This window comes from Mytilus galloprovincialis, chromosome 9 (assembly GCF_965363235.1).
Source record: "Mytilus galloprovincialis chromosome 9, xbMytGall1.hap1.1, whole genome shotgun sequence".
Classification (NCBI taxonomy): Eukaryota; Metazoa; Mollusca; class Bivalvia; order Mytilida; family Mytilidae; genus Mytilus; species Mytilus galloprovincialis.
Window position 1 is genome coordinate 83,514,903 of NC_134846.1, and position 16,666 is coordinate 83,531,568.

Sequence of the window (16,666 nt, forward strand, 5' to 3'; positions counted from 1 at the left end):
GCGTAGCTTTATACGACCGCAGAGGTTGAACCCTGAACGGTTGGGGCAAGTATGGACACAACATTCAAGCTGGATTCAGCTCTAAATTTGGATTGTGATTAAATAGTTGACACAGCATAGGTTTCTGACACAGAATGAATGTGTTCTAATGAACTTAAAATTTTTGTTTTCTCTTAGAGCAATTCACTATGCTGTTGAATATTAATCCTCTCAAAACAAGAATGTGTCCTCAGTACACGAATGCCCCACTCGCACTATCATTTTCCATGTTCAGTGGACCGTGAAATTGGGGTAAAAACTCTAATTTGGCATTAAAATTAGAAAGATCATATCATAGGGGACATGTGTACTAAGTTTGAAGTCGATTGGACTTAAACTTCATCAAAAACTACCTTGACCAAAAACTTTAACCTGAAGCGTGACAGACGGACGGACGAACGGACGGACGAACGAACAGACGGACGGACGCACAGACCAGAAAACATAATGCCCCTCTACTATCGTAGGTGGGGCATAAAAATGTTTGAAGAAATTTTCTTTTTTATTTATGAAATTTCAAATGAGAAAAATTGAACCCAATTTTTTTAATCACATCCCCCTTTCCCTTATTCCAAAACTAATCTCAATTAAAATTTCTAATGGAGTTTGCAACAATAACTACTCATTTAAATACATCATAAAATATTAAGATGTAAAAAAAAACTGCTTGTTATCACTGAATGTTATTTATTATAATTTATCAGTTGGTAGTAAAAAGTGAATATACATTGTATATTGTATATAACAAAGATTTAAGTTGATTCTGGACAAAGAAAGATAACTCCAATTAAAAAAAAATCTTGCTATTGCACAATATTTTGCAATAAGATATTTCTTGCTTACTATTCTGGACAAAGAAAGATAACTCTAATTAAAAAAAAATTTGCTATTTCACAATATTGTGCAATTAGATATTTCTTGCCATTGCGCAATACTGTGCAATTGAAAAGACTTGCTATTGCACAACACTTAATATAATAATTTTAGATCCTGATTTGGACCAACTTGAAAACTGGGCCCATAATAAAAAATCTAAGTACATTTTTGGATTCAGCATATCAAAGAACCCCAAGATTTCAATTTTTGTTGAAATCAGACTAAGTTTAATTTTGGACCCTTTGGACTTTAGTGTAGACCAATTTGAAAACAGGACCAAAAATGAAGAATCTACATACACAGTTAGATTTGGTATATCAAAGAACCCCATTTATTCAATTTTTGATGAAATCAAACAAAGTTTAATTTTGGACCCCGATTTGGACCAACTTGAAAACTGGGCCAATAATCAAGAATCTAAGTACATTTTTAGATTCAGCATATCAAAGAACCTAACTGATTCATTTTTTGTCAAAATCAAACTAAGTTTAATTTTGGACCCTTTGGACCTTAATGTAGACCAATTTGAAAACGGGACCAAAAGTTAAGAATCTACATACACAGTCATGACAGTTAGATTCGGCATATCAAAGAACCCCAATTATTCAATTTTGATGAAATCAAACAAAGTTTAATTTTGGACCCTTTGGGCCCCTTATTCTGTTGGGACCAAAACTCCCAAAATCAATACCAACCTTCCTTTTATGGTCATAAACCTTGTGTTTAAATTTCATAGATTTCTATTTACTTATACTAATGTTATGGTGCGAAAACCAAGAAAAATGCTTATTTGGGTCCCTTTTTGGCCCCTAATTCCTAAACTGTTGGGACCTAAACTCCCAAAATCAATACCAACCTTCCTTTTGTAGTCATTAACATTGTGTTTAAATTTCATTGATTTCTATTTACTTAAACTAAAGTTATTGTGCGAAAACCAAGAATAATGCTTATTTGGGCCCTTTTTTGGCCCCTAATTCCTAAACTGTTGAAACCTAAACTCCCAAAATCAATCCCAACCGTTCTTTTGAGGTCATAAACCTTGTGTCAAAATTTCATAGATTTCTATTAACTTAAAATAAAGTAATAGTGCGAAAACCAAGAAAATGCTTATTTGGGCCCTTTTTGGCCCCTAATTCCTAAAATGTTGGGACCAAAACTCCCAAAATCAATACCAACCTTCCTTTTGTGGTCATAAACCTTGTGTTAAAATTTCATAGATTTCCATTCACTTTTACTAAAGTTAGAGTGCGAAAACTAAAAGTATTCGGACGCCGGACGACGACGCAGACGACGACGACGTGATAGCAATATACGACGAAAAATTTTTCAAATTTTGCGGTCGTATAAAAAAGGCATGCCTTTCAGCATTTATTGGGTAGAACACAAATCTAGGGTGCTCGCATAAGGCAGCTTAACTGCCTAAAAATGTAGAATGTTATAATTATGTTTGTGCACATTTTTATTTTATCTATTGTTAAATATCAAGATCAATTTATTGAAGTAGTACAAAATGTATGTTGTCATATTGTTGAGACAGCTACTTTGCATTAACACCATTTCCCAAGGATTAGAAGAACTATTTAATATCCAAAGGACATATTGATTTGTCTCGAACACATGATGTTATACTACTTAAAATAATATTAAAGTAAATAATTCTAAGATATAAGTTGTGTTTATTCAATAAAAGTGCAATTTAACTTCAGGCATTGTCAGGAAATCAATTAACATGTCTTGTAAGTTTATGTATGCAAATTACTTGTTGAAAATAATATGGAGGACGTAATTATTCAAGAGGTAGACAACTTAAAAAATTTCATACAAATTGATTTCTTGAAGATAACTTGTATTTATATTTCAAGAGTATTAACGATTAAAACGTCTCAGACCATATAATTTTACAATCTTAGCAGTATTACACCATATAAAATCATGTTTTGGGGATAAATTAATTATTCCTTGGGACAATAATCTTGTTCTTGTAATCCTTCGGAAATCGTTGTAAATGTACCTGCTACTTTCAATGAAGGACTCAATAGAGTGACTGTCACTCATCACAATACTCAGAGGAAAGCTTTTCCAGCTTTTAATTGTTTTTTAGTAAGTGTTCTACAGGATGGAATTGGGTATGAAAGTGTGTTCATGTTATGAGACTGTCTGATTAATTCCATAGTTTGTCTGTTTTTGTGATTGCAATGAGATGATGTACGGTGCAGTCCGGTGTATCCGCGCACCTAAGACTTATGACTTCACTTCATTCAAGTGATAAAACCAAAAATTGGATAATTTTGTGTGAACACATTCATAACATACTTTTATTTCATAAAATCTTCTGTTTGTATGGTTACATCCTTTAGATTTTGTGTAATGTGTGTCCAAAATTAGGAAAACCCCTGTTCTGAGAGTTCCTCCAATGTCCGGTGATTTCGCGCATGCCTTCCAAAAATAGCTTATTTGAAATAAAGGAAAGATGTATACTACGAAATATAGCTGAGTTTGTACCAAACACACTTCCAAGGATGCAGAGCAAAAAATATTTCAATCTGATATTAATTTGACTGAAATAAAACAAAAATAATCCGATGATGTAATTGTTTTAATGGAAATTGGCCAAATATGGTAAATCACGGGATTGCAGTTGTTAATTAATTCTTGAACTTATCAATTTTATTCTTTTTTATCCCTTCGGAAGGCTAAAACAATAACAAGAACGATTTTGTATGTGTTACTGTGTTGACATGACGAAATCAGCTAATGCGCGATGTCACGGGCCGCGCCGACACCGGGGACTCCACTGTATGTGATTTGTAAACAGGCATAGTGATTGCTTTATTGTCTTTCTAAGTGGAACCTTAGCTCCAAAGTACTGGTATCACTTTTGTCAGGAGGTTGGCCTAGATTATTTTGCTGATTACTATCTAAAGTTCAATGAAACAGACATGGACAAATGTGTACACATGGGCATGACAGGCAAATTGTATGTTGTGTGTATACAAATGCCTCTTCACACTATATACACCATATTTCATGAGAACACAACTACCTCAATGACAATATAAAGTAGAACTTAAATGTGAATTGTATCACTTGTAAATGAACTAACATTTATCATTTCTATTTACAGGATATCTTCAAAGTTTTGTTGATGCTGACGTTTTTCGCCTAAGTAGACTAAATTCAGAACTTTTCCGGAACTTCCGGTTTTTTAATCCGGATGTACAGGGATGTCTAAAATATTTTGAAATATCAGACCTGATATCGATATACTGGTTCAAGTATCAGGGAACAACCATTTCACTTCTAGGAGGGGAATATAGTTTTTTGTCTGACACAGAATTTTTGTTCTCTTGCAAATCAAACAATCTTTTAATTTAACACTATATTAGGTATAAAAAAAATCTGGATTATGATTTCAGAATATTTTTTGTCATCTGCTATTTTTTCTTCATCAAATTTGGGATCAAAAAAATTTTTTAGGAAAAAATCATACCTTTTTTTAAGTTAAATAATCGTTTCCTTGTATGTCTCTGGAATATTGTAGCCTGGAGATCAGTTTTTGTCATGATTTTAAAGGGGAAATTACTCCCTTACGAAGTCTTGCTAGGTTAGGTGTACGTACATCAACATTGTAACTAATATTGCCCGTGCAAGATTCTACCTTTCTATGTTTCTGTGTTTAACATTGAAAATACATTCAGTCAGAGATATTTAATACAATGTATTTAAATAAGTTATAGACCTGTATATGTTTCATTTTTATCCACATTGGTTGGAAATCGGGATCTCGGACACATCTTTTAAACTAGATACCCCATCGTGTTGCCCAGTATTTAGTTAGATGTATATGTTGTGTTTTTGCGTACTGTTGTTTGTCTTTTGAAATGTTGTCAAGTTTTTTTCTTTGACCGAGACTAAGATTTATCTGATCCACGTAATTGATTAAATCTTTAGGCTCATTCACATCTAAATCAGGGCATTTCTTAACACTGAATGAGTTCACACAATCCGATCGATCCATGTGTACCATCTATTTAAAAGAAGCTAGCATCCCCATCAAATGTTACGGACTGCTGAATTCCAAAATAGTAAAACGTTGTATTCTCCTGACTTCAGTTCAAAAAGGTGGTTTGTATTTGGAGCCATGCTCAACTTGAGGTGGCGTGAATCATATGTGGATCCATAAAAATTCCAAAGATCTTTTAGAGTACATACAATCTAACTCTCTTTCATCTTGCAATAGTATTAAAACGGCTTTTGACTTTTCTACATTTTACACAAGTATTCCACATTCTAAACTAAATTGAAGGAGTTGCATGGTATTGCATTGTTTCATAAAAAAAAATGGCCAGCGTAGATACAAGTATCTTGTCTTAGGGAGGGATACATCCAACTGTGTAGAGTATCACTCTGATTCAAACAAAAAAATATTCTGAAACTGACATTATCAAGATGCTTGATTTATTTATTGACAACATATGTGTTACGTTCGGAGGACGTATTTTTCAACAGACTGTCGGCATTCAAATGGGAACCAATTGTGCACCTTTCTTGCCGACTTGTTTCTTTATTATTATGAGACTGAATTCATACAGGAACTTCTTAGGAAGAAAGATAAGAAGTTAGCAATATCCTTTGACTCTACTTTCCGCTATATAAATGACGTTCTTTCGCTAAATAATTCAAAGCTTGGTGACTTACACTATGTTGAACGCATCTATTCAATCGAACTATAGATAAAGGATACACCAGATACAGTTAAGTCGGCCTCATATCTTTACTTTCATCTACAAATTGACAATGAGGGTCGGTTGAAAACAAAACTTTACGACAAAAGAGATGGTTTCAGCTTTCCAATTGTGAACTTTCCATTTCTAAGTAGCAACATTCCAGCAGCACCTGTATACGGGGTATATATCTCCCAATTGATACGATATTCCCTTGCTTGCATTTCCTATCATGATTTTCTTGATAGAGGGTTGCTGCTCACAAGGAAGCTATTAAACCAAGAGTTCCAAATGGCGAAGTTGAAATCATCCCTTTGTAAATTTTACGGACGCCATCACGAGTTGGTTGACCGTTATGGAATAACCGTTTCACAAATGATATCGGATATGTTCCTTACGTCGTAACTACAATCCCCTTCCCTTTCATGAATGTGACCTACCGAATTAGACTTTTTACCGGATTTATTATAACATAAGCAACACGACGGGTGCCACATGTGTAGCATGGATCTGCATACCCTTCCGGAGGACCTTAGATCACCCCTAGTTTTTGGTGGAGTTCGTGTTGCTTATTTTTTAGTTTTCTTTGTTATGTCATGTGTTCTATTGTTTATCTGTTTGTCTTCTTTCATTTTTAGCCCGGCGTTGTCAGTTTATTTTCGATTTAAGAGTTTGACTGTCCCTCTGGTATCTTTCGTCCCTCTTTTTTGAGATACTAATTCGATCGATGTACAATGTAAATGCTTGCAATTCTTCAATGGATATATAGAGGATCGGCGAGTTCTGGAGTGGTGATAAAGCTGACAGCGTTATTGGAATATCGTTCATGTTCTGGTGATTTAAGAAGCAGCTTCCATTTGCGTTTCAAGGATAGGTTTAAAACAAATTGGTAAGGTCTCGAGTTTATCAAATTAGATCTGTACGGTTTGATAGTTGCTTGCTCACTTGAATGTTTTGTTTGACTTTAAACTATTTTTGAAATAATTGAGAACAATTACTCTAGTTATCTTATACTTTGTAGAGGTAATCTGTTTGCCTCTTTACTTTACATTTGATTTTGGGCCAGTAAAATCAATGGTGGCAAACCCATTTTGTTCGAACATCAATCGCACAGTTGACCAAACATTTCCAGGTGATATTGCTACAGGATCTCGATAAGTATCATCTATATTCTTGATAACTTGTTAGAAGAGTAAAATAAAATTGCTGTTTTCCCGAATGGTCTGTCAGGGATCACGGTTTGAATTTGTCTTGTGAGCGATATAGCGGATCGACATTGTTTTAATTTGTGTGTCGTCGAGTCGACGAACATAGTTACCATCACCCGTGTTTTGTTTTCATGAAACAAAATAATATTTTCCCAACACATATCTAGTTCGCGTGGATCAAATATATCTTTGTCTTTATCTTAGTTCTAAGTGGGATTACATGCCATTGGGCTGCATTGGTAGTGGTATACTGTTCACCAAATCCAGTAAGATATTTGTCCTGGATGGAGATGAGACCAACGCTGTCTTTCGAGAACGTTTTGTCAAAATCTTTCTTCAGGAGTTGGTATATAGAATGATGCAATGCGTTTTCAAACACATACAAAAAGTCTCAGCCCATCAAACTAAATCAAAAGAGAGACTGTTCAGCATAGTGATCTTATCGCATCCTGATTACCAGTAATCAATCAGTGAACTCATTTTAACAATCCTACATATCTACTCCAAATATGGTTGGCTAATACTGCCCAAATTTGATAAATGTGTAACAGTCAATGGTGTCTTTCCATTGTTTTTCCAATCACGAATTCCTTCAAAACTATGGACAGTCGACGGAAATGAATTTTACAAGATGGATGTCAAATGTGTGCTCCGAAAGCACAACATTAACATTTTATTCTATCAAAAAAGAGACGCGAAAGATACAACAGTGATAAAGCTCTTCATTAGTCGAAAAAAACTCGATAATGCCATGACAAAAACCCAAAAAGATAGGGCTCTGCTACAAGTCAACAAAAAAAAAGTCATCCTTATAATATATATATATATGTTATGTATCTTGTAGTTGTTTGTACATGTGGTTGCGTAAATCTACGTCGATAAAATATTAATCAATTCATTACCTTTTTACGGGATTGTATAGAATGAAGATATATGTGATCAAAGTTTGGATCACCAACTTCATCATGTCTAATGTGCATGCGCGGTTGATGTCTACCCAAAAATGCTTCTCTTCATACGAGTCATCAATGTTGTTTTTAAAGGAAACCTCGAAGATCATATAAATAAAAAAAACTCATGGTTTGAATATCCATGGAAGTATGATATAATATATATATCTGATCGTCTAAATTTCCCCTCACAAGAAAAGTGTAATTTTCAGAAGACACGTCTAGAAGGTACAGGTACCTTTGGTCGCATAAATCTATTCAATAGCATCGTTTAATCTCATTCTAGAGCACATTTTGTTTTGCACATTTTCACGCTTTTGATTTCAGACCTACGGTGTTAATGGCATATAGTTTTGGGATAAGTCCTTAAGGAAAAGTACTAAAACACTTGTTTTTAGCTTCGGTTCAGAATACAGGTATTGTATTCTTGTCAATTTGACGTTTCAACCTCAAGAGTTGATTGGATTTGAGGATCTTGTGTATATTTTTCTAACTTACCAGTTACAATTCATTGTGGTAATCATGATGCTCCGATAGCAAGTCAAGATCTACTTCCAAACTATATATCAATGACCATCTTCTTCTCTAATGTTGTCCAGAGCTTCCATGGCAGGCATTTTCTCTGGGTTACTCTATTACCCAGAATAGAGAAATCTTATTTGTTTAGGTAAATATATTATTCTTCCACATATTGTTATCTTTGGTATACCTTTGTGAAACCACGGTAAACGCATCTCTAATTACTTTCTCAGTCATCAGCAGCATATTTGGGTTCATCAGGTAATTTAATTTAATTTTGATAATTTTCGCTGTTGCATCAAAAGATGAAGGATACCAGGCTTTTTTTGTTTTAAATCTGACTTCTTGAAAGAGATGAAAGTTATCAGAGGTACATTTGAAGTCATAAGTCTAAAATAAACTGACATCGCCCTGGCTATTGTAGGTAAGACATTAGGAACATATCCGCTATCATCTGGGAAACGAATATTCCATAACGGTCAACCAACTCGTGATGGCGTCCTTTAAATTTACGAATGGAAGCTTTCAACTTCATTGGTATCATCATATAGGAAATACAAGCCCGTGAATATCGTTTTAATTTGGAGATATACTCAGTCTTTTAAAAGACACACTACAGAGCAGAATGACGTCAATTTTCAAATAAAGGTCATGGTATTCTCGTATGTATGTTATCCCTTTTTTCTACCAGACTGGCATTGCATGTTACTCGTTCTCAGCGCTGACATCTTCATTCATGGGCGTGTTGAATGATTTCTTCTTCGGGTGGAGTTTGGTCTATCGCAACCTGTGGAATCTGTCAATGTAATCGTACAGTTAAACAACATTTCTCAAAAGCAGCTCATTTGAAATTGTCTTTATATATAACAATATGTGGTATGAGTGACAATGCATGAGACAACTCTCCATCCATAATTTATATTATTTATTTTTGCGTTTCTCTGTGCTGAGTGTTCTTATTTTTGTTTGTACTGTTTTCTTGTCACGTAGTTTTGTCATTTAAGCGATATTTTTTAACATTGCAATATAAGCGTGAGGTTTGGCTAGCCATAAAACCCGGTTCAACCCATTTTTTTTCAAGTCAAGAATAAGGGAGTTGTTTTCAAATAAATAAATAATCTTTATATTTCAAGATGATAATCCCATTAGTTATAACTAATCTTCCGTTTCTATGTATGCTGGCATTTGTTTTTGTTGCACTTCAGTTCCATTGTTTTCTTCGAATAGTAGATGGGTTTCTTTCGGTTTTAGTTTGTAACCTGGATTTGTTTTCTCTCTATCGATTTATTACATTTGAACAGCGGAATACTATATTGTTGCCTTTATTAATGCTATATTGTGTATGGCAATTATATTTCAAGGAAAAAAACTTAGGGCGTGGACATTGAAATTGGGTAAACCTCTCATTTTATACTATAGGATTGATTTATTCGTAAAACGTCTCTTATTTACCAAAAAAAACAACCAGATGAACAGAGGGCTTCCAGCAAAATTGATATTTCCAAAAACGGCTGCGTATTTATGTTTCCAAAACGAAACTAGCATATCCATGCCGATGTGTTGGTTAGCCCTGCACGTTTTTCATTGATCCCATTTGATGCCGACGTTTAATACGTTTTTAATTTCTTATCTTAAATCTTTTCTGAGTAATGCTCTCCTCCCTAGACCAAGCAGTGTTTAGATCAATGGTAATGTCTAGTTGATCAGCTTGAGATCTGCCTTGTGTGGCCATATGGAATCTCAAATGTCAACGTTGAAGGCAGAGTTGACTTACATTCATAGTCACTCCGATTGGCGTTCATACGTTTGTGAATTGGCTATTCTGACTCACCCACCATTATTCTGTAAAAAAATACACAGTATTGGTAGTCTTGCAAGTATCATTGCGAAATATGGTGTATATATATTTCGTATATCAGTGGAGTTAATGTTAAAAGTTTTGGTATTAAGTGTTGGCTTGCAAGTTTGGATATCGTTTGTCCAACAATCCTTACAAGACTCACCTGAACTTGAAGGGTCTGCTTTTCAGAAAAAAAAAATCAGCTGCCACCAGACAATCTTTAAGGCCTTTAGATACTGGACTCATGGAATACCTTAAAAATAATGAATGAAAAGTAAAATCACAAAAATACTGAACTCCGAGGAAAATTCAAAACGGAAAGTTCTAGAATCAAATGGCAAAATCAAAAGCCCAAACACATTAAACGAATGGATAACAACTGTAATATTCCTGACTTGGTACAGTCATTTTTCTTATGTAGAAAATGGTGGATTCAACCTGGTTTTATAGCTAGCTTAACCTCTCACTTGTATGACAGTCGCATAAAATTCCGTTATATTGACATTTGAACGATCTGTGAACAAAACAAACAGACACAATTAGTAAAAATGTCACAAATAGGGGTACAGCAGTCAACATTGTGTATAATCTTAATCACTGACTATAAAAAAATGTAACAAAGAAGCACAAAAAGGCATATAGACAAAGCACATTAGCAAAAATCGTAGTGAGATTATTTCACAGATTGATTAGGGTGAGGATTATGAATACTGGAAATATCGAACATAACCTGTGATAATGAACTCAATCTGCATTTCAAGCTAATTAAAATACATATCCTGGTTCAACGCTTCGTTTAAATACAAAGCCTGACATAGGATCTGTATTTTAATCATATATTGCCTTCAAATTGAACCGGCCGCACATGCAGAACTCGAAATTACCTCTATCCCCCATTGATTTCTAAATCAAACTGGAACTCAATATAAAAAGGAAGATATTGTATGGTTACCAATGAGACAGCTGTCCACCGGAATTTAAATAAAGCGGATCTATTTACAGGCCACCGTACGGCCTCCAACAATGAAATACCATATACAGTACTTTTAAAGCCTCCCAGACATGTAAAATTTGAAACAATTTAAACTAGTAAACTAACGGCCTAATTTATAACAAAATAGTGTATACGACAAAAAAACAACCACGAAAGACACGAACTAACGATAACCATTGAACCACAGACTCCCGATTTGAGATAGTTACAGCAGAGACATGTATTATATGTAATAAAATTGAGAATGGAAATGGGGAATGTGCCAAAGAGACAACAACCCGACCATAGAAAAAAACAACAGCAGAAGGTCTTCAATGTAGCGAGAAATTCCCGCACCCGGAGACGTCCTTCAGCTGGCCCCTAAACAAATATATACTAGTTCAGTGATAATGAACGCCATACTAATTTCCAAATTGTACACAAGAAACTAAAATTAAAATAATACAAGACTAACAAAGGCCAGATCTCGAGGCTCCTGACTTGGGACAGGCGCAAAAATGCGGCGGGGTTAAACATGTTTGTGAGATCTCAACCCTCCCCCTATACCTCTAGCCAACGTAGAAAAGTAAACGCATAACAATACCCACATTAAAATTCAGTTCAAGAGAAGTCCGAGTCTGATGTCAGAAGATGTAACCAAGAAAATAAACAAAATGACAATAATACATAAATAACAACAGACTACTAGCAGTTAACTGACATGCCAGCTCCAGACTTCAATTAAACTGACTGAAAGATTATGATTTCATCATATGAACATCAGGCACAATCCTTCCCGTTAGGGGTTTAGTATCATACCATCATAACATATATGAGAAGAACATAACCCGTGTCATGCCAACAACTGGTTTTTGAATAAATGTGTTTAGTTCCGATGCAAAGACCCTATAAGTGAATCAATATTAACGCCAAAATATGCAATCTTTAATGACCTGACAACAGTATCATAACTACATGTATATCCCTTCTTAATAAGTCTATTCAAAGGTTTTGTTAGTTTTTGAGGTGAATACTGACACCGTTGTGCTTTATAAAGAATATTTCCATAAAAAATTGGATGTGAAATACCTGAACGTATTTATAGAAGTCTGCATGTTGAGCTATATTTACGAATGATGTCCTCATACCGATGATAAAATTTAGTAAATGTTTTGACTAGTTTGTGATATCGAAAACCCTGGTGTAATAATTTTTTCAGTAATACATAAATTTCTCTCGTTAAAATCTAAAACATTGTTACATACACGAGCGAATCGTACAAGTTGAGATATATAAACACCGTAAGATGGTGACAAGGGAACGTCACCATCTAAAAATGGATAATTAACGATAGGAAATGAAAAATCATCTCTTTTATCATAAATTTTAGTATTCAGCTTTCCGTTAGTGATATAGATATCAAGATCGAGGAAAGGGCAGTGGTCATTGTTAGTATTAGCTTTATTTAAAGTAAGTTCAGCGGGATAAATTTCTTTAATATACATACTGAAGTCGTCATTATTGAGAGCCAAAATATCATCCAAATATCTAAAAGTATTATTAAACTTGTTTATCAGATGTTGTTTCAATGGGTCTTTGCTTATTTTTGTCATAAATTGTAACTCATAGCAATACAAAAACAGGTCCGCAATAAGTTGTGCACAGTTAGTCCCCATTGGAATTCCGATAATCTGACGATATACGGAATCCCCAAAGCGAACAAAAATCACGTTATCTAGTAAAAATTCAAGGTCATATATAGTATCAAAGATTGTCCAATTGACATAGTTTTTTTGTTTATTGCTACTAAAAAATGACCTAAAAGAGTTTGAACATATATATTCACATTCTGATTTTTTAAATGCCCATTTAATTAGGTGTGTGAATTTTTTCTTAATGAGAATGTGAGGCAATGTGGTATACAAGGTAGAAAAATCAAAACTTTGAACAGATTCAAAATCACCAATACAAGCATGCAATTTATCAAGTACTTCCAACGAGTTCTTGACACTCCAAAAGTAATTAATTCCACTATTTTCGAAGGCCATATTTGAACAATTTATTATCAGGTTTTTAATTGTACCAAGTGTGCTGGTAAGAAGAATAGACAATTTAGAAGTGGAACAATGGCTTGAAGGCGAAATAAATCTATATTTGTAAGGTGTTTTGTGTAGCTTTGGAAGCCAATACATAGTTGGGACTTTCATTGTATTTGGCTCTGCTTGTAAAGCGGTAGCTAACAGTTTATGTTTGTTACAGATGTCGTTTTCTGAAAATTGAGTCAGTTGGAATGTTGGTGAATTGGTGATTTCTTTTTTCAGAACCTCAATATAAAATTTACGTCAAACAATAATAATATTATTAACAGCTTTATCGGCCGGGACAAAAACAAATTTCTTGGCTAGTTCTTTTAGTTTATGTCTGATACGAGAAATAGGTTTATTGTGGTTATTGTTAATAGTAAAATGTTCTTTAAAATGTTGAATACGTATATCAACTATCTTCATTACTGAATTAAAAAACGAGCACAAAGATTTTTTTGTCAGCTTTTTCCCGTTTTATCCATTTCATACAGTAAGTATGGAGTGAGTCGTGGGTGATATTACGACACTCATTCCAATTAATAATTGACGGGGGACGATATTTAGGTCCTTTTTAACTCTCGGTCTTGAACGATGTTAAGATCTCCTGTTATAACATGGGAAATGGGTCCATAAATATATTCGGAGGTACTACAATTACATGAAGTAGGTGTATTTTCACTGATATTAACATCTTTACACAATTGACTATAATTAAACACAAATTTCCGGGTAGATTTCTTGTAAATATAACAAATAAGAGGTAGCTCAGTATTGTCAAAATATCCAGGAATTTGTTCTTTAACAGAATAGTCGTTAAATATACCGGCAATATTTACAAAATCAAAACCTTTATTGACATAATTTATTTTAATAAAATGTTTTTTATGATCTTCAGGGCGACCAATTTTGGGAAATAGTTTAGAATAACAATATGCCATAATAATTTGAACAATTTCATACTTAGGACTGCTATATGAAATTGTGTTGCAATCCTCCAAAATTTTATTTAACTTATTAACCGGTAATGAACAGAGTTTTGTTAAGAGATAATGTCTGCCGTTGTTTTTTGAAATAGAAATTAGGTCCGAAATATAGGTATGATTGGTCCGAAATTTTCTTTGATTGCGATTTGTTCTACGACCGTGAGAACGGTTTTTACGAACAGTTTTAGAAACTATATCCAAAATGTTAACGGAATCGGTTCTAGATATATTACCAATTCCCATGATATTATCATTAAGACCGAGAGGGTAGACTGTCTGTAATTTTTTAATCCAATTTAATTCATTTATTTTCCGTGATCGTACAAACTTTGAATGAGATTCACCAGGCTGCTTATTTACTACTTCTAAAGGTTGAACTGCTAAATACTTAAAAGGATGGTTGTGCTTCTTAAGGTGTTGGTAAATGATACTTTTGAATTTATTGGGTCTTTTAAAACGATACAAATGTTCTTGAGTGCGTTTAGATAAATATCGTCCAGTTTCTCCTACGTACTGAATACCACATCCCGGTTTGTTTCATGTGAGTAAATAAATAATACTGTTTGTTTTTCAAGTTATATCAGTTTCAAAATTCAAAGAAAATGTGCGACCATTAAACGTGGACCTTACCGTATTGTTGGTGGCTTGATCCACTACTGTGTTATAGTAGTCTCAGCGTTCCACTGGGTCATTTAACTTTTGTTAGTCCGTTTACAAACTTTTTTGCTTCCCTTTTCCCAAAACAGTCACCCCATATTTTCACACGTGCTAACACCTGAAGTAATATCCCCTTTTTGATTTTTCTTATCAGTGATTTATAAGTCATAAAAACCTAAAAATATAAAAAAATATAAATCATTTTTATTATACTTACTACACTGAAAATCAATGATATTTTAAATTAATAATTTTAGTTATAACGAATAGAAAAGCATAACCGACACCAAAGAGTGTTTAAAAAAATATGGGACTCCCTGTACATAACCCCTCATTATGTGGAGTGATATCGGATGAGACATGAAGATCACACCCTCTGACCTTTTTGAAAAATCGCGCGCTTCTTATTGTTTACAACACATGCGCAATTCAGGTTAAAAAAAGGTCACTGCCAACTCAGGTGTGAAATTATGACTAAGGACGAAAGGTGCTACAAAATGATTTGTTTATGTTATGTGATGATTAGATAACGGTGGAATACATAAAATTAACAACAATTGTAATTAACTTTAAATTTAAAATTATTTTTCTCTTAGAAAAAAATGGATATGTGACTTTTAATGATGTTTTTCTGTGTGAAAATGTGACATTTTTCAACAACTCAACAACATGGGTAAAGATCAAGATTTTTTACAGGCTGTTAAAGATAGGGATATTTCTCATTTACAAAAACTGCTTGCAAAAGCAGGAAAGCATGGCAAAACAAGTAAGTCATAAAAAGTATTTGTACGGTTTAATTTAAAATGAAACATCGAATAACATAAAACATGCAAATTACTATTGATTATCTCCCCTGAATTACAGGTATCTCAAAGGAGCTTATCTATTGCAGTTTCATCATACACAATATCATGTAATATTACAGGTGATATTGTATTTTCTTCTAAGTTATTTAGAAAAGTCTATGTTTTCCCAAATAAATATTTATCAGGCATGTCACCAGATTGCCTGATATATTTTAAGTTTTGAAATATTTTTTTCGTTTGTATGCTCAAAATATCACATGTATAACTTTAAAAAAAAGTTTAAATGATTTAAACAGGGAAAATATTTACAAGTTACTAGCCAAAAAAAACTTACCAAAATTGCAAGGTGACAATTTTTTTAAGAACTGCTTTAATTTGACAATAATTGAGATTACATGTATTTAAAAAAAAATTGTCTCATCTTTTATCATGTTTATAACTTGTGTACTACCAGAGACATATGTCTCTGGTAGTATATACACGTATATATGTCTCTGGTAGTACACAAGTTACAAATGTATATACATGTATATATGTATCTGGTACTACATATAAGAATCAAAATATATAATCCATTTTCAATGCTTAAAAATATATTGCAAATTATTAATACAATATGTTGAACTCTTTTCCAATTGATAGTTTTCATGATTATGACAAACCTGATTATGTTTTTTTATCAGGCTGAAACAAATGGACCTGATGTAACATGTGATAACTTGTTTGCAATATAATTCCCCAAATAGGAAATTATATTTTTAAAGTATAAAAATAAGATGATTGCAAAATAGACAACCAGAGACCAAATGACATAGAAGTTTACAGATAAAGGTCACTGTACAGCCTTCAACAGTGAGCAAATCTGTAATCAGCATAATCCAAATAAGTGACCTGATCTTAGTATACAAGGATGTCATTAGATATATAAATTGCCTTTAATAGATAGATAAATAAAGAATATATGTGGTATCCATCTATGACCCAAAATCAGTACTGCACAGCAAAAC

The 16,666-nt window shown here is 33.5% G+C and overlaps 2 protein-coding genes across 3 annotated transcripts in view; one reads left to right on the plus strand and one right to left on the minus strand.

Moving 5' to 3' along the window:
• LOC143046160 (TATA element modulatory factor-like) overlaps positions 1 to 4,094 on the minus strand; it is a 51,796-nt gene extending 47,702 nt beyond the window's left edge. For both annotated transcript variants that reach the window (XM_076219186.1, XM_076219185.1), the window contains exon 1: positions 4,019 to 4,094. The gene's annotated coding sequence lies outside the window, so the exon portion shown is untranslated. The remainder of the gene's footprint in view (positions 1 to 4,018) is intronic.
• An 11,215-nt stretch (positions 4,095 to 15,309) lies between these two features.
• LOC143046161 (uncharacterized) overlaps positions 15,310 to 16,666 on the plus strand; it is an 82,599-nt gene continuing 81,242 nt past the window's right edge. The window contains exon 1 of the mRNA XM_076219188.1: positions 15,310 to 15,619. Within this exon, the coding sequence (XP_076075303.1) occupies positions 15,523 to 15,619 (97 nt within the window). The 5' untranslated portion in view covers positions 15,310 to 15,522. The remainder of the gene's footprint in view (positions 15,620 to 16,666) is intronic.